Below are 22638 nucleotides of genomic sequence, written 5' to 3'. Positions count from 1 at the left end.
AATCGTTTGCACCTTCGAACCTATTTCAGGGAGTGCGTTCTCGAGACACCAGGCACTGTTTTGTGCGGATGAGCGACCGGAGCGCGTTAAGGGTTTTCCCTGTTAGAACGGTGTTGTGTTAGCGACCCCTGAGTTAATAACTAATGATCTTCGCAACGGAAGTGAATCAATCAAAACTAACTTTAGCTGGACAATAACTTTATCCTAGAGCTGCTGTAAAGCCTAAACAATCTGTTCGGTAATTTCCTATTATCACTGTAAAGCTGCTTTGAAACAATCCATATTGTTAAAAGCACTATATAAATGAAGGTTACTTGACTTGACTTGAATTTACACATGGTTTGTCTTAAAGCATATTAAAAACACCACATAGACATATAAACCACATTAAAAACTGGATTTTCCAAACACAGGGGGACTTAAAGAGAGTGTGCAGTTATATACTCTTTTCCTTTAACTTGCACCTCAAAGGGTGTGTGTTTGCTTTGCTGTGTTTGGAGGATATGGGTTTGTAACAACATGAGGGTGAGTACACACATACATTAGTACTGTTGCTCTAAACACACTATCAGTACTCACCATACAGCAGATCAAACACACACAAACACTCTCTGAGTGTGTGATTTCCACAGTAACACACACACACACACACACACACACACACACACACACACACACACTGCAGTGTGGGACTGGACTCCTCTAACATACTTTACACTGACTAATTCTACAGAAAATGGCATCTCATGAACACACAAGATCTGAGGGGAGGAACACAAGGAAAATAAAGGAATACAAAAGACTGAAAAAAGAACGGAAAAATCCTCAGAACATACCCAGCACCTGGACCACTGAATATACAAACATACAGGAGAAAAAAAAAGAGAAATAAAATACGAGAGCTGTCAAATAAAGATCACTTTATACACATGAAATAGATCAAATCTGGCGCTCTGCAGTCCGTTCTCAAACTACACTGCCCATGGCATGAACATACCATCCCATACACAAAAGAAATGTATTTGAAATATATTTTCAGAATATATGCAAATATTTGAAATTGGCCCAATAAATATATTTTAGTTAAATATATGTAAATATATTTAGAAATTTAAAAAGTCAACATTTTCACAAACAAACAACACACTTTCAATTTATTTTTTAGGTAGACCACTTCAGCCATGGATGTGGGCATGGGAGGGCAGTGCTCTACTTCACCCACCCACATTTTTCTTACTGGTCGAACCGGCAACCCTTCGGTTACAAGCCCAAAGCCCTAACCAGTAGGCCACGGCTGCCCCTTTACTGACTTTATTGGCCTAAAATGACAATTTTATGTAGGAAATAACACACAGAATGCAGAGTTTTTTTCCCCTATTTTTACAGAATTGAATACAGATATTTAATAGTGTGTGTATGCAGTGTTAGACACTGAGTTCTATCTATTGTTTAAGTGCACTTCACTGTTGGAGTATCATTGTTATACTTGCATCATAAATATTGTGCATATTTTCAATATTTAAATGACTTCAGGAAAGATGTCAATAAAACAACAATAAATCTAATAATTGCACTTAGTGTTAGGTACGTGCCACCTAATATGGCCTAATAGTCCTAGGAAAGCAACTATCTGTCATTTTACATTGCAGTCATTTAAATGTAAGTACAGTATTTATTATAGCTGTGTGTCATAATACAGTAGTGAAATATGGTAGCCTACTGTTGTGTATAGGGGAAAAGGTAGAGGAATTACTATGATTAAAAAATACATTTTCGACCCTTCTTTAGCAAGCTAAACATTTTATGACCATAAATATTTTGTCATATATTTTAAATTACATGATATAAATGTAAATATATTTCACACTTAACATCATATATTTTTGTTATATTTCAGAATATATTTCAAAATGATAAATATAAGTGAACAACGTCAATGTATTTGGAATATATGCCACATATATTTTTGACACTTTAAAATATATTTACATATATTTCTTTTGTGTATGGGATAAACTGCTTCTATATAATAATCATCATCAAATACAATAGTTATTTAATAAACTACAGTGCATGAACTGGATTTAGCTTGAAAGAAAGAGCATTTGTTACTGGGCGAGTATGTGTACCAGACCATATCTGAATATGACATCTAGGAGCGGGCGGAGTGTTAAAGATGAGGATGCCTCGATACGCCTCTATTTAAAGTAAGTGAGATCAACAATAGAGACGTTTTACCCGATGCTGGGAACCTCGTCCTCCGAGACCACATCGGACAGGATGAAATGATGCTTCGCTATAAGGGAACGATTAATGACTGACTCCCGAACCTGAGACAGAGTGACAAACAGAGAATTTGATTTTAAGGGCCCTTTGCAGACCAATCCATACATACCACATGTATCCTATACACAACTCGCATTACTGTCCACTGCCCTTTCATGTTTACAACATCAAGACAAAACAGAAGAAAAAACAAGATATTTAGGGTCGGTGCGATTTTTTATTTAATAGTTTTATTCATCAAGGATGCATTATATTGATCAAAAGTGACAGTGAAGACATACATAAAGATTTATTTTTAAATAAATGCTGTTCTTTTGAATTTCATACAAGAAACTTGAAAGAAAAATTTGTTTCCACAAAAATATGACGCAGCTCAACTGTTTTCAACACTGATAATAAATCATAAATGTTTCTTGATCATCAAATCATCATATTAGAATGATTTCTGGAGGATCATGTGACACTGAAGACTGGAGTAATGATGCTGACAATTCAGCTTTGATCACAGGAATAAATTACATTTTAACATAGTATATTCAAATAGAAAACAGTTATTTGAAATTGTAATAATATATTTTTTTAAACACACTGTTTTGCTCTATTTTTGATCAAATAAATGCAGCCAAAAAAAAAAAAGAAGCTTAAGAGAATCTTCCCGACCCCAAACTTTTGAACGCTAGTCCAAGTAAGAAAGAAAGCAAAATAACTCCATAACTCATCACTCACTTTTTGCAGATATTTGGCCACGAGGGCTCGATGTGAATCAATGTGCTCTTTTGTATCGATGATCTCGCCGTCCTTTAGTCTCTTCTCATAATCCTGAAACAAAATAATGACACAAATCCACCCATTTGTTCTAACATATGTTCAATTAACATACAAACTAATTACGTACTTCCTAAAAGATAAGGAAACCCGCATTAACTGTACATTTCATTCACAGACTTGCCATGACATCTTGCACAGACATCTACTCGACACTAGGTGGCACTACAATAAACTATAATAATTGACCATTAAAAAAATATATATATTTTAATCTTTAAAAGCAACTTTCTACTCCTACCTGGACGGTCTTCCCATTTTTATGTATCTTTTTAAAACACTATCTCTTTGAAGCCCTTGGCCATTCATCTAGCCTGGACAATCTTAGGACACCCACCACTTCACAGACTGTTGTAACAACGTTTTCACCGAGCGGCAACCTTCCAGTCTCTCTCTTGAATCCAACATGGAAGTGACTTAAACTGCAATTCAGCGACTGGCCACTAGAGACAGGCTCCAAAAGAGAGTCAATCCCATAAACCCCCATGTTAATATGGGCAATTTTACGGCAGAAAAAAACATGTTTACAGCCTGGTACAGAAAGTGGTTTTGGTCTATATAGCTAATGTTGCCCTTCATGAAAACTGTGAGTGGGGTGAATTTTTTTTAATACTCACCCGTTTAATTTATATTAAGCCTTAAAGTTCTGCATAATTAAGGGCGTGGCCACTTGAGTGACAGGTGGATTGCCGCTGCTGTCACTACTAGCCGTTTGTCTGCTGTCTGTTAGCGTCACGTCACCTCAGCTAATCCAGCCTTTTTGCCCATTTTCTGTTATCCGGGAGTGACGCGCTGCCAAGATGGCGATGGCCGGCTCCGCCCACTTTGGGCTTCAAAAATGCTCTTCAAAAGCCTACGGGTGACGTCACGGACACTACGGACACAAATTTTTTAACAGTCTATGGTTTTCACAGAGGTTAAGTGATCTCACCTGGAACACATTTTGGGATATCTCGCGCTCCATGGAGGGGACGCATTTAAAGTGCCGGAACTCCGCCACCTCCTGACTCCGCAGCCTCAGGAGACGGAAGCGACGGGAACGCTGCAGCTCCTCATCGCTCATGAAATTAAACTCCTCCTGAAGCTGCTCCAGACGAAAGTATTCGGGAACCGCCATATCTCCACCACTCACCACCTACAGACACAGAGAGAGAGAGACACCAAGAATAATAGATTCCTCTTGGTATTTTCTACAGTGGTGTTGAGTACTCAAATATTTTTTGACTAAACTGCATATTTCATCATCAATGGCAACGGACCGGTGCATTCAGTATTTCAAGGTGTATTCAAGATTTCTGGGAAATGTACCGAGAGTAGTTGCATGATGGAGGTGTTGTTGGGGTCGTTGGGGTCGAGGCGAGACTCAGCCGCCCACTTCCCCAATTTCTTCCTGTCATTCAGACTAGATGCCCCGATACAGGCAATAGCGTCCATCTGCCCAATACCACTGAAGAGAGAGAAAACAGTCCATCTTATCCAGCACAACTCTGAAAACAACACGCTAATGCAGGGCTGGGTCTCTGACCTGTACATGCCCCCTGCAGGCTGACTGGACGGGGGAGCAAGGGGGACGTCATCTTCCCCTACAGCCCATGACACGCAGCAGGAGAGCTTCCCTGACGTCAGCAGGGTCTGTGTGCTGGTGCCGTCAGCCTCGAAAGAGAACGGGACACCTACCACAAATGAGATATAAAACAACAGCCTTTGCTTTAGGGGGAATGACTATGATGCACAGAAATTTGTTTAGGCGTGTTTATTACACGGCTCTGTGGAATACTTGATTCTGATTGGTCAATAGCGCCATCCAGCGGTGTGTTATTCCTAGATAACAACCGCTGAAAACAGAAACACAGGCTCATCCGGGTCACTGAAGTCAGCAGCGCTATACGCTTGTTTTTTCTTCGTGGAAGTTTTGCATTTGGTGAGCTAATAAAATATTTAAAACATTTTGTGTACAGTTATTTAATTATGCCATCCAGCATTGTGAACACGCTCTCTCTTGTTTCATACAAAAGCAGCTGCTGGCATTTTGTGACTATTGTTTTGTACACTGTTGCATTATAAGAAAACAGCTCTGATTTTAAAACAGTTTAATCTGAAATCAATATCTCTTATCTCCATAATTGTGGCGAAATGCTGTGTAATAAGTGGTGTGACTGTATACCGTATCTCTTAAATGTCCATCTAGTTTGAACATGCCGCGCTAGCAACTGCTCTCTCCGCGGAAGCTTTGCGTTTAAAGACATAATAAAATATATCAACTCCGTTTCGCGTCGGGGTCTTCATCACCCTGTCGGGGGTTTATTCTGAGATAACAACCGGCTGGATGTACATTATCCCTGGCTTACCACTGCCAACACCCTCGTGGTTGAAGGTGACTCTCTGGTTGCTGCTGAACTCCATCTCCTCAGATGGTGCACTGCCGGTCAGGACAGAAGATTCTGGAACCGGCACACACACCTCCACCAGCAGGGTGAAAGATGAGCCGACACCCTCAAACACCTGCGAGACAACATCCAGAACGTCTGAAACGCATACACAACAAACGGCAATAGAATTGTGCATATACACCCAATCGTACCTGCAGTTTAATGCTCTCTGGCCAGTTCACAATCTTCAGGTTGAAGATCTGACCAAAGTGGACTCTGAAATCCATGTTGAGGGCTCGACTGTCCGTTCTGGAAACTTCTTTATCGTTGTACAGGACCTTGATGAAGAGGGCACGTTTGGACACATCCTCTCTACGAGCAAACTCGGCACTAGACAAGGCACAAACAAAAACTAGTTTACTTTTTCTGGAGAAACTCCGAGTCTTTACCCAGGCAAAAGTGACTGAAACAATGCAAGGGTTGATGGGTTTTTTTAGGGAGTTGTTAAGGTGTCCTGAGTGGTCTTAAGGTTGTAATGGTGTTATTGAAGTTTGACTTTCTAAAGGCCCAGACACATCAAACCAACATCAATGAACTAGCAGCAACAAATCGGACTGTTGTCACCCCGTGTCGTTGCCTTAAATGGGTCATCGGATGACCATTTTCCACAAGTTGGTATGACTCTTTAGGGTCTTCGTGTAAAGTTTGTAATATACTTTGGTTAAAATTCCTCAATGGTTGTGTAAAACAACACCCTTTTTACCTCCTCAAAAACAGCTCTGTTCACAGCGACCCGTTTCGGTGCATGATAATGAGCAACTGCTTTACTACAACTGTTTAACTAGTGTCAACAGTGTAGAATACACTGCAAACAAGGCCGAAAGATGCTCAACGATGACCCAACACTGGCCAACCGTTGGCTCTGTGTGTCACAGCCTTGAGGTAGGCCTATTCTACATGTTTTAGCAGTAGCTGCACGAGTGTTGAGGGTGGAGGCTTGGACATCTTGGGAAGTTGCGAAGGAGTTGCTGGAATATTGCAGGTAGTTGCCAGGGCTTTGCTGTGTGGTTGTTGAGGTGTTTTAGGTGTATTTTATTTATTTTTTGCCCAATTTATGTCCACAAGCTTCATTCATATACATATACAGGACAGTATGGGACAAGTTATGCCTGGAAGTTTAATACTAAAGACAGTTTAAGTCAGGGGTGCCTGGAGATTCAGCTCCAACACACCTGTCTGTAATCATCAAGTGCTCCTGAAGATCTTAATTAGCTGCTTCAGGTGTGTCTGATCAGGATTGGAGCTGAACTTTGCAGGAGGGTAGATCTCCAGGAATAGGATTGGGCATCCCTGGTTTAAGGGGTTTGTTCAAATCACTAACCTCAAATAAGAGCAAAAGTTAAGGGGCTGTTTACATGACACCGTTTTCTACTAAAAATGTGACATTTGTATGCGTTTTGGCCGTTCATTTACACGACAACTGCGTTTTGTTTGCCTGAAACCACAATCTTTCGAAAACGGGTTTTCAACCATTTTTAAAAATGGTAAACAACGAAAACACGAATCTCTGAAGACGATGACGTCATGCGTATTATGTGTACGTGTTCAGTCTATAGTGTTTCATCGCCATCTAATGGCCTGGCAGCAGAATACAGCGTGTTTAGTCGTTTTCAAAGGAAAAGGAAAAAACTCAAAGGAAAAACTTCTCAGTTTTAAGCATATCGTTGCCGTGTAAACGTCCCCTAAGTGTTGCTTACCTTGGATAACACCGTTAGGGGCCATTCACACAAAACGTAGGTCAGTGAAGCAAAAAAACTTTTTTTTTCTAAAGTTGAACTCATTTTAACTTGAGCGCCACGTTTTTAGAATGCAGCGTCATGCAAAATGGTCAAACACGTCCATCTAGCATGTGTTTACATTGAAAAACAATGGAAAAGTAGAGCAGTGAAATGGAAAAACACATTCTGTGTGAACGGCCCTCATTTATTCATCTTTTTAAAGACACTCAATACCCTTAAGGTCTTAGGTAAGTGTATCAGTGTGTGTGTGTGTGTGTTCATTCACCGAGGACACTGCTCATTGGGGGTGACGGGCCCGGAGACGGTAAGTTCTGGAATCAGAACCGGTTCTCCAGGTTTCCTGCGGATCCTGGCAGCCTTCTCCCGCACTTGCTCTTCCAGGGAGCCCATGTCTGGTTTCTCTGGAGGATCCGGCTTCTCTGGCTCCTCTCCCAACTCCTCCTCACTTTCCTCATCCTCCTCTTCTTCCTCCTGCTGTCTTTTCTTTTTCTGCTTTTTCTTTAAGACTTTCTGAGAGAATCAGAAGCATGTTGTGAACATCTCATGTCAATCTGGTTTCAAACAGGATTATAGAGGCATAAACAGTCGTTTTTAAGACAAAACATAAGTGGCTATTGACATTGACCATGATTTGCAGGAACAAAGAAACAAAATCATTGATTTTAAATGAAAGTTATTGAGTTAAAGGGCGACTACCAATGAGAATGCAAGCGACTGCATTGCATGTGTAGTGGTACCTGTTTTCTCTTCCAGGATTTCCATTGCTCATGTTGTCTTCTGTATTCACTCATCTTCTTCTGATAATCTTCCTCTGTCTCCGCCTGCAGCTCTTCCACTTCCGCCACAATGTCATTCTCATACTCCTGCTCGTCCTGCTCTCTCTCCACCTTCTCCCTGCAGAGGTAAAGCCACATTACACAAAGCACAAAACATATGACACATGACATATGATGACATACCTCCTGACGAAGAGTTTGAAAGGCGTGTTGGTGAATCTCTGGAAGTCTCTGAGAGCTTTGAGCTCCTTCCACACTCTGATGATGCTTTTGAGGAGAGCTCTGTCCTTTTCCTGCTCAACATCACGCAACTGACGAGTGTGTCTGACAATACAGGAGAATACAGAGGGCAGATTTAAATGTGACAGAATGACTATCATAAATATAATACTGAAGGTAGAGGTGATTGGAAGTTTCTTCAGGGTTCGTACAGATACTGTCGAGGACTTTCGAGGACTTTAAGCACTACTTTTTTGGTTTTGAAGGACTACAATCAGAGATCAAACTTATCAAACAATATCTTTAGTATTTTTTAAACTCAAATTACAGATATAAGGTATCCAAAATACAACTTACAACGTATTTAATAATATATATATAATAAATGCAAAGTTTATAATTGCTATTATTGCTCAATAAAGAATTTTTTTTTTTTTTATAATGTTGGCGTACTGTTTATCAGACGTGCTGCAGTGTTAATTTTGCGTGAAAAGATTGCATTTGTGTTTTTTCGAATACTCATATATGAGTATATTGTATTTAAATAAGTCAAGCACTTTTCAAGTACCTCTTCGCAAATATGTCTGTTTTAAAGGGTTTTCCAGGACTTAAATGTCAAAAAGTCAAATTCAAGCACCTTGTACGAACTCTGTTTCTTACCTCACTTCCTGTTTGTACTCTGCCATCCTCTGCTGGGTCACCTGACTCAGAGCCTCTCCTCTGTGTAGCTCAAGCATATTATGTATCGTGTTCCTCAAGCCGTTCAACTACACAAACACACAAACACACATTCAGAATGAGTTTTAAGAACAGGAGGCTTGGTTTTGATGCCCCTCTCCTGCGTTACCTTATCGGTCAGGAGTCGTGTGATGCTCTTGTGCTGTCTGGTCAGGTGCTGATCGTACAGCTGGGCGAGACGGGCTGCCAGCACATGTTCACGGCTGAAGAGAGGATGATGGGAGAAGATGAGGCCCGACACATCTACATCCAGCTGGTAGTCTGACTGGGGATCGCCCATTCCTGATATGTAGAGGTTCACATGCTTCGACTTCAGAGCCTGAAACAGAGCCGACAACCGGGGAAACACCATGTGTCATTAATTCAGTATGAATGAAGACATATCATTCATTATGCATTATGCATTTCCACTAATACTCTTAAAAGTTGATTTTTTGTTATTTTACAACAAAGGGTCAGTGAACAAAACTTTAAGGATATTAAGTTTGTCCCGTGGTTTAACTCTACTTTAAATAAACAATGGCATCTATGCTAATATTAGTCTATTCACGTTCCTTCCAACCTTTGGGATTCTTATCCTGAGGTTATTAGAGATCCAGCTCTGGCTCAGCAAGCTTTTGCTTTTCGACACCTACAAATCACAACTTGTGCATGTGACCAGCTCAAGGTGCATCTCAATGATTCAACGTCTGCTTCTCTATAATCTTCCATAACAGAAGAACTTCTGCTGCTCCCAAACACGGCGTCTCCCTGCACTGCACTGCTCAATCCTGGACGGACCTCAAAGACTCCCACATCTTGCATTTATTTTTTATTTAGGCTCTTTTTGTTAATCTACCCGAGTCAAACTTTCGTGTAAAAGCATAATTAGAATAGAAACGCCACTTTTAAGATTGACCATATTTTCGTTTTAGGTCAAATGCCTTTTGAATGGGAGTGCTTGGGGCACTTCTATGATAGCATCAAAATCGCTATTTCTAAAACACTAAGAAGGCTCGACACAACATGAAACTGTGCTTGAAGTAACACCAGGGGCTCTACACATGAACTCCAGCATTGACTACATTGTTTATGTTCACACAGTTTACTAAAAAGAAAGGTTTTGTACGACTCACTTTATCAGTTAGTGTTTCTGGTGGCTGGAATTTTGTCAGGAATTTTGCATTCGATTCGACTACTTTTGACTGACAAAATTCCAGTTGTTGTGTCGAGCCTTCTTAGTGTTTTAAAAATAGCGATTTTGATGCTATCATAGTCGTGCCTCATGCACTCCCATTCAAAAGGCATTTTGACCTAAAATGAAAATACAGTCAAACTTAAAAGTGGCGTTTCCATTCTAATTATGCTTTTACACGAAAGTTTGACTCGGGTAGATTAACAAAAATAGCCTAGGTTCAATTTTGGCGAGAGTTATCCTTTAAAATCAATCTAATAACATAATTATTGACTACAATTATTCATCAGACTTATTGAACAAACCTTACAGGTATCGTAATCATCAATATCACTACATAATGAATTAATAGCTCTGACATAGAGCTACTATAAGTATATCAAAATTTACCACATACATAAAGTACACTCATGTAAAGCAATACATACTATATAGTAGGGGAGTAACGGTATATGTATTAGTCCTGAACCATGACAGTGAGAACGCCACAGTTTGGTGCATACAGTCAGATGATGAATAAAGTCAGTCACAGGCGATCCACACTACAATCCAGAAACATGCATTAAAGGGGTGGTTGATTGTGATTTCACTTTTCTAACTTTAGTTAGTGTGTAGTGTTGCTGTTTGAGCATAAACAACATCTGCAAAGTTACAGCGCTCAAAGTTCAAAGCAAAGGGAGAAATTTTCTTTTAAAGAAATCGTTTTTTAAGGACTACAACAAACGACTGGTAGAGACTACACCACATTCCTCCCGGGTTAGTGACATCACTAAGCCCAATATTTACAGTGAGGAAAATAAGTATTTGAACACCCTGCTATTTTGCAAGTTCTCCCTCTTAGAAATCATGGAGGGGTCTGAAATTGTCATCGTAGGTGCATGTCCACTGTGAGAGACATAATAATAAAAAATAAAAAAAATCCAGAAATCACAATATATGATTTTTTAACTATTTATTTGTATGATACAGCTGCAAATAAGTATTTGAACACCTGAGAAAATCAATGTTAATATTTGGTACAGTAGCCTTTGTTTGCAATTACAGAGGTCAAACGTTTCCTGTAGTTTTTCACCAGGTTTGCACACACTGCAGGAGGGATTTTGGCCCACTCCTCTACACAGATCTTCTCTAGATCAGTCAGGTTTCTAGGCTGTCATTGAGAAACATGGAGTTTGAGCTCCCTCCAAAGATTCTCTATAGAGAGCCTAAGTCCCGCCCCTCCGCTTCCGGCTCATGGGACCTTACTTCGGAAAAAATATGTATGGTAGTCAATGGCGAGAGACAACTTATCTTTTTATTCCGTCTGAACAGTGCCCTGAATTACACATATGATGTCTGTCAATTTAAAAGATAATTATGAAAGTCAAGAAAGTCGCAGTTTGTCATAAAACAGAAGAGTAACATTTAGTTTTATGTGAAAATCGCTCAATGAACTACATCTCTCGTCTCGCACTATGTACGTCACAAGATCCGTTGCTCGTATGTGTGCAGTCTGGTACAAAACACTCAGGCATGACGGCGTAACGTTACGATTATAAGGTAAGACTATAGAAAAAATGACAGACGTTAGCTTCAGTAAAGTTAGCTTCATTCATTGAGAGAAAAGGTATGACGTCACATGTGCGCCTTTTGGGTTTGTAGTCTCTGTAATTACGTATTTTCACAGTTTTATACCTCAACAGTTTTACATCAAACTGCGACTTTCTTGACTTTAAAATGTATCTTTTAAATTGATAAACATCATATGTGTAATTCAGGGCACAATTCAAACGAGATCAACATATTTGTTGTCTCGTGCCATTGACTACCATACAATATTTTTCCGAAGTAAGGTCCCATGGTGGTCTACCGGAAGGGGAGGGACTTAGGCTCTCAATTGGGTTTAGGTCTGGAGACTGGCTAGGCCACGCCAGAACCTTGATATGCTTCTTACAGAGCCACTCCTTGGTTATCCTGGCTGTGTGCTTCGGGTCATTGTCATGTTGGAAGACCCAGCCTCGACCCATCTTCAATGCTCTAACTGAGGGAATGAGGTTGTTCCCCAAAATCTCGCAATACATGGTCCCGGTCATCCTCTCCTTAATACAGTGCAGTCGCCCTATCCCATGTGCAGAAAAAACCCCCCAAAGCATGATGCTACCACCCCCATGCTTCACAGTTGGGATGGTATTCTTGGGATGGTACTCATCATTCTTCTTCCTCCAAACATGTTTAGTGGAATTATGACCAAAAAGTTCTATTTTGGTCTCATCTGACCACATGACTTTCTTGGCAAACTTAAGACGGGCCTTGACATGTGCTGGTTTAAGCAGGGGAACCTTCCGTGCCATGCATGATTTCAAACCATGGCATCTTAGTGTATTACCAACAGTAACCTTGGAAACGGTGGTCCCAGCTTTTTTCAGGTCATTGACCAGCTCCTCCCGTGTAGTTCTGGGCTGATTTCTCACCTTTCTTAGGATCATTGAGACCCCACGAGGTGAGATTGATTGCTCCAACAGTGGACCTTTTTTCACCAAGCTGCTTGGCAATTTCCCCGTAGCCCTTTCCAGCCTTGTGGAGGTGTACAATTTTGTCTCTAGTGTCTTTGGACAGCTCTTTGGTCTTGGCTATGTTAGCAGTTGGATTCTTACTGATTTTATGGGGTGGACAGGTGTCTTTATGCAGCTAACGACCTCAAACAGGTGCATCTAATTTAGGATAATAAATGGAGTGGAGGTGGACATTTTAAAGGCAGACTAACCGGTCTTTGAGGGTCAGAATTCTAGCTGATAGACAGGTGTTCAAATACTTATTTGCAGCTGTATCATACAAATAAATAGTTAAAAAATCATATATTGTGATTTCTGGATTTTTTTTTTTTGATTATGTCTCTCACAGTGGACATGCACCTACGATGACAATTTCAGACCCCTCCATGATTTCCAAGTGGGAGAACTTGCAAAATAGCAGAGTGTTCAAATACTTATTTTCCTCACTGTACATAAACCCCGCCCCCTGAACACGATTTATAGATTATCAAGAAAGAATATGCTAATCAATGACTAGAAGATAACTACACATCAGCTACATAAAGTCATCAACTAACCATTCAGAAATGTCCTGTTGTATTGTACATGTTGTCACTTCTTCTTGAGTCTCTCCATCATTGTCTGACTCCGGTTTGAACATAAAAGGCTAAACGTTTTTGAAATTTTCAGTGCATGTCTGTGTGAGGTAAAAGGACACAAGCTCTTGAAGCTCCGCCCCCTGTGCCAGGAGCAGCAGCTCATTTGCATTTAAAGGAACGGTGTGTTTTTGCTCACCCTCAAAAAGTGACAACTTTAACATGCTATATACAAATATCTGTGGGGTATTTTGAGCTAAAACTTCACATACACACTCTGGGGACATCAGAGACTTATTTTACATCTTGTGAAAAGGGCCTTATACCACCCCTTTAATGCAACACTGTTTGCTAACCGGCAAAACAGGAAGAAGAGCAGAAGAAGAAGAGTTGATCTACGCACCAACCCAAAGCAAGAGTTCAGATGGCACGCAAGAGCTTGCTAGTAGCCGACAGTATAAACTCAATACGCTGTCGCTGAGTTTAGATTCATTTTTGTGACACGCTCCATTAACTTCACGGAAAGGAAACCTGGACGGCAGAAAGCAGCATCCTGATTGTTTTGGTTTTTTTATTTTACAAAAGCACAATGTTTTGTTTTTATTGTGAGTGAGAGTTAAGTTTCGAATGATGTCTTACTCTTATCTGTATGACCTTAAATGATGGCTTAAATGTTGCTGTTTTATTTTCCATTATTCTGTTTAATTTGCACTTTTATTACACAAAGAGATGCTTTTCAGTTTTGTAGATGATTGTGACCAAATATGAGTTTAGGGTCCAGTTCACACTATTAACTAACTATTAACTACTATCTTCTAAAGCAACACTATGTAAAATTGTTTACCTTAAAATAATGTTTCCAAAATCGTTTCAGTGGTTCATCAAGTCGTAACAGGGTGAAAGGCACTTATGCCTCCGCTTTGCGGTCCTTTATCTGCTATAACCACACTATGTTTCTGTAGTTCGAATGAGACATAAGAAACCTACAAATTTGACTTGCTTTACGTCAAGCGTTAATAGTCATTATTTTGTTTTTCTTCTTTTCTGATGTCGCAATACATCATACTTTCATAAAATCATGCATCATACTCTACCTTGTCTGTGGACATCGTTCATTCCAAAGCCGGTGCTGGATAAACACTGAGCGTGTGTGCGACAGTAGGCTGCGGTAGGCTAAATGATTTACGACAGCGGTAATGGACAATTCCCATTACAACCTGTAGGGCGACCGAAGAGGAAAAGTTCCATAGTGTTGCTTTAATAGTTAGTAAGGTAGTTGTTAAGTTTAGGTATTGGGTAGAATTAAGGGATGCAGAATATAATCATGCAGAATAAGACATTAATATCTGCTTTATATGTACTAATAAACAGTCAATATCCTAGTGAATGCATGCTAATTAGCAACTAGTTAATAGTGAGAATTAGTTTCATTAGTCATTTCATTCACCTGCGTCTTGTTAATCAACTTATTAGTTTCCTTTGTTTGGTCATGCTTATAAGCCTTCAGTTCTCCCTTAGTGTTTGTTGGTTCTCGTTAATATTTTTAGCGTGCGTGTTTTACTCCCGAGTTTTCCAGAATATTGTTATTTAAGTCTTTTTCTTAGTATTATTCCTCCCCTTCATGTGCTTCAATAATACGTACCGTGACAACTTTAGCAGTTAGCGACTTTATCATAACATCAGAGTTGACATGTCAACATTCACTTGTTCTAAAAGAAAATGGAAAAACAAAAAAAACGTTGTTTTAATTGAGTCAGGTCCTGTTTTGTAGCGTACCATGGAAAGTGCCTGTAATGGTTTTTCTTTCTTAGGTAACAGGGTTGAATGGTTGATAGTCAACACTACTCCTCTACTGCCTGTACTGTGCATGAGGACTAAGTATACTGTGGCTTTCTCATTGGTTATCAGCCATGCACTCCTGATATCCACTTCATGATTCTCATTCTCACTCTTTTATGTTTTAATGGGTTGCATTACCAGAACACTTTGTGTCAATTAGCTCCACATGTCTGTGAGCACTTTAATATTCAGATGTCCTCGTGGTGTGTTCTTCTTCTGATTCATTTCAATTTGCATTTCAAGTATCTCGATTTATTAAACACACATGGCTGAGTGGGTGTCTCTGTGTGTGTGTGTGTGTGTGTGTGTGTGTGTGTGTGTGTGTGTGTGTGTGTGTGTGTGTGTGTGTGTGTGTGTGTGTGTGTGTGTGTGTGTGTGTGTGTGTGTGTGTGTGAGTACATCCTAATATCCATTACATATCTCCTATTTTGAGTTCTGTAAGGCGTGACCGGCACATGTGACCTCACTGCCCCGTCTCACAGCAGAATCCGTGACATCACCACACATCTGGATCCCATCTCCGTTCTCACACCTCTCATCTCAACAAATATTATTGGCGGTTCATATTGCCTGGAAACAGGCTGCATGGAGGATTTGAAACCAAAAAGTGCTAGTATACATTACAGGTTTGCATTTTAGCATGTTTTTTAAAAGTTGTTAAAAGAGCATGAAATATTTTTAGAGCTAAGCTTAAGCTAGTAAAAAAAAAAATTCACTTTAGAAATTTTCACAACTTGCCATGAGATTTTATTCCATGTTTTCCAGACCTAGTGACCTGGGGTCCCTGGAATTAATTATCTTCTAAAGTCAAAAAAAAGAAAAGGAAAATAGATTGTGAACAGCGTTTTGTGTTGATTCCAATAATTTTATGTGGGAAAGAAAACAACGGATTCTTCATCTCAAGACAAGCATCAGAGGTCTGGTGCCTTGGGACCATAGACAACTGTCATCCAAACCCAGTGCATTTAATACGAGTCATGTTTCCTTTGCCAAATCTAATAACTAGTTGCACTCACTGAAGCAGCCTGAGATCTTGTATTAACGGGACACTGTCAAAAAATGGGTTTGTGATATAAAGCATTATGTGCATCCATAAAGCATTATGTGCAGCCTAATCTAATGTGATTACAGTTCTCATTAGCTGGATCTCTGACCTTTCTGTAGGCCGTATGCAGCGCAGGGTCCAGCTCATCTTCCAGGTGGAAGAGAGGCGGTCTGGAGGAGGACTCTTTGATTGGGTCGGGCAGAGCCAGAATACGCCCGTCGTCTCCAAACCACTTCCTTCCCTGCACAAACCACAAACACTCACATTAGGATAATAACATTTGTAAACATTTGTTTTTTTACAGTATCATTTTTATTAGGGATGCACGATATGTCGGCCACCATATCGGTATCGGCCGATACATGTTCATTTTTAATGTTAACGTTAACGGCCCAATAAAGAAAAAATATTCTTTATATATTTTTCTCTTATAAAGCCGATAAAAATGGATCATTTCCTTCAGCTGAGACACTTCAGATGCGCTCTGTTCACCATAATGGTTTTGAATTGCTTGAAATATGATTGGAATCCATTCAAAAAAGTAAAGTAAAATGCAGTTCAGTGCAACATGTGTCTGTCATATAGGCTACATACAATTATGAGAACATTTTTATAATTGTGTGCTTGGGACATGGATGTTAATGGTGAGACTTTTGTTTTTGTAATCAGATTTAGATTTATCGGCTTATATACATATCGATTATCGGCTTTCAAATATAAAGAATTATCGGTTATCGGTATCAGCCAAAATGTTCATATCGGCGCATCCCTAATTTTGATCGAAGTTAGTATATGAAGTTTTGTGCTCTTGCCCGATCATGATTTCTTTTCATTACCTCGCCCTGCTTGAGGATTCGGTTTTCCAAAATGTTCTGATTTGTCAGGCAGACGTGTGGCCTCTCGCCCACATATAACCCCTCCTCCTCCAGGTACCGGGGACGCACGTTCTCGGCCAGCTTACTCGAGGCAGGAACTGTGGGACACAAGGTGTACCCATCATTCGACCTGCCAGAGGGTGGGTTAAGATAAAGAGCGTTTCTGTTTGTGTACCTGTCCTCATGCTGGGAACAAACAGTGTCTCTCGCTCCCTCTGCAGTCGCCTACTGTAGTCCATGTACTCCGCCCTCCTCACTTCCAGGAAGTCCTGTGCTGATTGGTCAATGATGAACAAATCCTCCTCCTCATCTCTGACCAGTGGAGCATCTTCATCCTAAACAGGGATTGAATTGCATTGGTAGCTGATATGAAATCTCCAAGTAATGAAGCACGCTATATCTAATCTAAAACTTTTGTTGTTGTTGTTGTAATTCTGTAAAATTACAATAAATGCAATTTTTATAGGCTAATATTAATTGAGAGACTGCATCGATAACTAAAAATATATATGTATTAAAAAGGTGAAAAAAGGTGACCAGTCATATTTAAAAATATGTACAATGTATATAAATTTTAACTCGGGCTGTCAATAGTTTGCTATTTTTAATCGTGATTAATCGCAAACTTATTGTAAAAAATTAAATCCTACAATGTGACGCGAGTCTCATCTCTGATGTAACAAGCTGGTTCTCTTTAACTTAGCACGGTTTGGACTGATTGTTTGAATGATTTCGCTTACTGGATTATTGGACTAAACACTTTCCCAGAGTTTAGCGGCTTAAAATGATCTGAACCGAGAAGTGAAATCAGGTTAAAGGGTTCAAATGGAGATTTCAGACTACCAGGGTTACATGTGCTTGTGCCATTATGGATGCTCAGCTTGATAAACTCCCGACTTTTAAGATCATCTTACTGTGTGACGTAAATTGCGTTAATGGAACAATTCGCCTTTGGCTAAGCCACACCCTAGAATGTAGATTGACCAATCACAGCGCAGCCAAGAACGAGCTCCCACAGAGGTCCGACACTTTTTCACAGCGCTCCATTGACTTTAACACAGGCGTCTCATATTTTTGGTCTCGGCAGGCTATTACCGTCGTAGTTTTATCAAAAATATGGTTAAACGTTGTGCCTGGGGCATTTGTAACACAGATACACGTTTCCCAGAGAGGTTGGAGGAGGGTGTCCGTTTTTTTCCCTTCCCAAAACCGAAGTCAAATCCTGACAAGTGTCATCTTTGGATTAAACTGTGTGGACGTCCTCACAGCTAAACCCCTCAAGGATCAACAAGCACACTTTTGTGTGCTTTAGGTACATTTTGCTTTTAACCTTACTGTGAAGTTATACTAGTTAGACAGTTTTATGCTGTTTTAGGTTATGATTTCGGTTCTCTACCCTAATTAATGAAGAATCAAGGTGCTAGCAAGCAAGCTTAGCGATAGTTTAGTTATCACGTAAGTCAGGATTCTATGCTTTGACTAGAGGCTGGATGTTAGCTAACTTTGTTATTCAAGATACAAACACCTAACGTTAATGTTACAGACACGCTGTTGTGGTAGTTTTGAAGGTGACTAACGTTACCGCCACCGTGTTGACACAGTCGAACAATATGAAGTTGTTGGACGTAGCAACAGTAACTAAGGGGGGCGGGGCTTAGCCAAAGGTGAATTTTGCATGCTAAAGTAATTTATTTGTGTTAAATTATTTTAACGCATTAATTTTGAATGAACGTTGACAGCCCTTATTTTTTACCCAATATTTTGGTTCAAGGACCCTAAAATATGGACCCTGATTGAATGGTCACTGATATAATTTACATGTGGAAATGACATTGTTGTTTGTTAGTGTCCATCTTAACATAAAGCACATAAACAGTCTCTGTTGTTTATTCTAATCAGAACAAACACACAAACACAAGTCACCCTGGCTTCAGACTCTTCCTCTCCTTCACACTCCCTCTCTTCCTCCCCTTCTTCTTCATCCTCTCCGTCTTCTTCCCCTGATTCCCCCTCTCCTCCCTCCTCTGCTTCTCTTCTCCCGGGACGTCTTTTCTTACGTGGGCGTTGCTGTTGAGGCTCTGGGTCGAAGTTGAAGGTGAAGAAGTTGTACGCCTCTTCAGCGGTCGGCAAACCAGCTTCGGTCTGCTCAGAAACCAAACAAACACACACATCTATGTCAGGATTTGAGGATTTCTAATGTGTTTCTTAATTAATTCTGATCACATACTTCACCTGATGTGGGAAATATCATCTTTATTAATACACACATGCAACTATGCACAATGTAGAGTGTAAAGAAATATTAAAAAGTCACAATCTATCCTTTTATAATATGTAAGATCTATTGCTTTCTTTACCTTACCAGCAGAAACAGGAGTCTCTTCTTACCCTTATGTCTTTGGTTGCACGTCTGGCCACATCACGAAACTTCAGCCTGGCAGTGAAGGACGAGTCTTCATCAGCCCGTAGATCTGGATCCGTCTGGAGGAGGACACCATGATCAGATTACATTTCAAACTTCTAAACGAGAGGTGGTGTGTTTTACTCTTAATTATAAAATGAACATATACAATCATTTGTATTTACTACTGTTCAGAAGTTTTTTTCAGAAGTTCCCCTGCAGTCAATCATTTGATTTCTTAAAACTCATCTCTGATCTCCAAAATGACATATTTAAACGTTTTATCCTTGATTTTTTTTTTCTTCATGTCTTAAAATAGCTTGAATGTAATTCGACACCCTTGCCTCATTTAGTATACGCGGTTCTATGAATATGCAAATGAGCCCCGCCTCCACTCACTCGACGATTTATTGACGATCACACGTTGATCTGATTGGTTACAAGGTAGTTTGTGACGTCAGAAACACCAGCGATTTCAAAGCGTGTTTTTGAGACTGTCTTTGGTTCACTGCAGTTTTAAGAAAGAAAAATGAATCGACTTATGAATTTACACATGGTTTGTCTTAAAGCATATTAAAAACACCACATAGACATATAAACAACATTAAAAACTTGACTTTCACCACAGGGGGACTTTAATGTTTTTGAGAGAAGTCTCTTACGCTCACCACCAAGACTTATTAGATTAAAAATATAGTAAAAACAGTAATATTGTGAAATATCACAACTTTAAATCACTGATTTCTATGAGAATATGTTGTAAAAATCGAATTATTCCTGTGATCAAAGCTGAATTTTCAGCACCAGTCTTCAGTGTCACATGATCCTTATCCAATATTTGTGTGGAAACAGTGTTTTTTCAGGATTCTTTGATGAATAGAAAGATAATAACAGCATTTACTTTAAATAAAACTCTTTTGTAGCATTATCTTTACTGCTGAATAAAAGAAATCTACTTTGAACGGAAGTACATATAATACTTGGTTTATGGTGACAGAGACACTAAATGAGACAAAAAATGCTTTAAACATGACCATACCAGGACAATTTAACTTTTCATACATTACATGTTGACATTTTTCTTTAATTTGCCTGTTTCAAAGGAGGGGTGCTTACGTCTCTGTCGAATCGAGTGAGGGTTTCTCTGTCCCGCAGACTCTGTAGCCGGCTGGCGGGCTCAATGATGCTTTCCTGCTCTAGAAGACTGGCAGCTTTAGACTGAAGGGACAACACAACCGTGAGTTAGTATTCTGAAATATATCCTGCAATACACTGTCTATTTTAGACGAACTTCACCTTCGCTGCTCTCAGCTTCTCAGTCATGCGCTGTCTCATGCTGGTCTCTGATTGGCTGGATCCCGGCCTCATCACAGGACGAGGAGGAAGATCTGGAGAGATTGTGAGGATGTAAGAATAGTGTGCACAGAAACCAAACTGAACAGCTTCACATTATGAATTTTTTTAGTTGTCACATGCTATATGCTGTCATAGCACCCAGCCCTCAGACGCTTTTAAAAGAAAACTCCCATTTTCAAATCTATCCGGATTAATGTAGTGAAACCTGGCTTTTGTAATGACGTGTATAACCGGAGAGTTCCCTCACCTCTCGGTGAGCGCACTGGCTGTACATCATCATCCTCATCATCATCAGGTCTGTCCCGCTCCGGCACTGCTGTCACCTCCTCGTCTGGAGGAGACTCTACCGTCCTCTCCTTCAGCAGCTTCAACACGGAGACCACACGCAGACATTACAGACAGAACCAATCCGAGCGCAGGAGGTCTGAGGCTTTACCAAACCTCTAAGAGGGAGGATCTCCTGCACCAATATTCACACTTCTGCAGGGAAAGTAACTATTTCATGTATTCTTTGCATTATTGCTTGACTTTTCATAGCCATTCATTTTCTAAAATAAAAATAATGATGAGAATAGCATAACAGTAACAATAATTAATATTATGTTTTATTGTTGTGGTAATCATCGTATCAAAAAAAGAAGCAAATAAATTGTTAAAACTGATTGCATTATTCACTTTTATCGTCATTTTCTAAATAAATAAATAAATAGTAATAGAATATTCATAAGTAGTATGTTTTTTATTGTTGTAGTAGTCATTATTGTGTCAAGAAGAAAATAAATTAATTAATTAATGATTAAAATTGATTGCATTATCTTAACTTTTAATAACCATTTTCAAAAAACAAAACAAAAATAGTAATGAAATATCATTGTATCAAGCAGTCATTGTAAAAAAATAAATTACAAAAATATTCTGCATATTGGTAATCATACACTACATGTATTTATAAAGTTAGCACAGTCCTGACCTTCTTCTTTTTTTTCATTCTCTTTGCCATCACTGAGCGTCTGAGTGTCTCACCAGGGTCCTCTTCTCCCCCTGCCAGCTCCTAAAATAACATATTTAGGAATATTACAATAAAAAATATATGATCATCAACACTATCTAATGGACATTATAAATATAAATGTGTGTGTGTGTGTGTATGTATATATATATATATAATGTCCATTAAATAATGTTGATGATCATATATTTTTATTGTAATATTCCACATGTATATATATATATATATATATATATATATATATATATATATATACATATGTGTGTGTGTTTTAAATGTCTATATTTATGTCCATTGTGACCATTTTCATTTTTTTTTTTTTTTAATTTGTAGGTTTTCAGAATTCTGTTTAAAAGTCAAAAACAAGTCCAACAGGTTTTTAAAAAATATATATATAATATATGCAGTCCAATTAAACCCTATTATTGCGGTTATCTATTTATTAAATAAATGCGACTAGATCAAATAACCACGATCATTAATCAATAATCGTGGCGGTCTAGCTGTTAGTAATCCAGTTACATCACATGATAACGCACAGCATTTCCCCCACTGGTCACAAGCAGTTTTTAAGGAAGTCACATGCTTGGATACAAGAAGAAAGATCAAGAGAGTCCAGAAGAAAAGCACTGAATGAAATGTGTTACTCAGCCTATTAAAATAAAACTGGTCTTCATGTAAAAGCATATGGCTTCAGAAGACCTGGAATCATATGCACCAGTTTAAAGACACATTCACACCTTTACTCCTTAAATCACCCTCCACTTGAACTGTGTGGAAAAGAGCAGCGAGTGACGACAGAATGCCTATATCTGAGAGAA

General features: G+C 39.3%; 1 protein-coding gene across 1 annotated transcript in view; it reads right to left on the bottom strand.

The window, feature by feature from the left end:
- The window catches only part of cc2d2a (coiled-coil and C2 domain containing 2A), a 38909-nt gene that overhangs the window by 14221 nt on the left and 2050 nt on the right, over positions 1 to 22638 (bottom strand). The window contains exons 5-25 of the mRNA XM_084427212.1: positions 21779 to 21859; positions 21056 to 21173; positions 20749 to 20840; positions 20569 to 20670; positions 19440 to 19532; positions 18975 to 19193; positions 17227 to 17386; positions 17013 to 17149; positions 16286 to 16417; positions 9122 to 9331; positions 8935 to 9041; positions 8239 to 8379; positions 8017 to 8173; positions 7545 to 7789; positions 5693 to 5870; positions 5460 to 5613; positions 4637 to 4784; positions 4420 to 4558; positions 4043 to 4246; positions 3013 to 3105; positions 2239 to 2330 (exon numbers count right to left, since the gene is read on the bottom strand). Coding sequence (XP_084283338.1) covers positions 2239 to 2330; positions 3013 to 3105; positions 4043 to 4246; positions 4420 to 4558; positions 4637 to 4784; positions 5460 to 5613; positions 5693 to 5870; positions 7545 to 7789; positions 8017 to 8173; positions 8239 to 8379; positions 8935 to 9041; positions 9122 to 9331; positions 16286 to 16417; positions 17013 to 17149; positions 17227 to 17386; positions 18975 to 19193; positions 19440 to 19532; positions 20569 to 20670; positions 20749 to 20840; positions 21056 to 21173; positions 21779 to 21859 — 3002 coding nt within the window. The remainder of the gene's footprint in view (positions 1 to 2238; positions 2331 to 3012; positions 3106 to 4042; positions 4247 to 4419; positions 4559 to 4636; positions 4785 to 5459; positions 5614 to 5692; positions 5871 to 7544; positions 7790 to 8016; positions 8174 to 8238; positions 8380 to 8934; positions 9042 to 9121; positions 9332 to 16285; positions 16418 to 17012; positions 17150 to 17226; positions 17387 to 18974; positions 19194 to 19439; positions 19533 to 20568; positions 20671 to 20748; positions 20841 to 21055; positions 21174 to 21778; positions 21860 to 22638) is intronic.

The sequence above is a fragment of the Rutilus rutilus genome (genome assembly GCF_951802725.1).
Source record: "Rutilus rutilus genome assembly, chromosome: 13".
NCBI lineage: Eukaryota > Metazoa > Chordata > Actinopteri > Cypriniformes > Leuciscidae > Rutilus > Rutilus rutilus.
The sequence above is the reverse complement of the archived record's forward strand: the minus strand, read 5'-3'. Positions and strand labels throughout refer to the sequence as shown.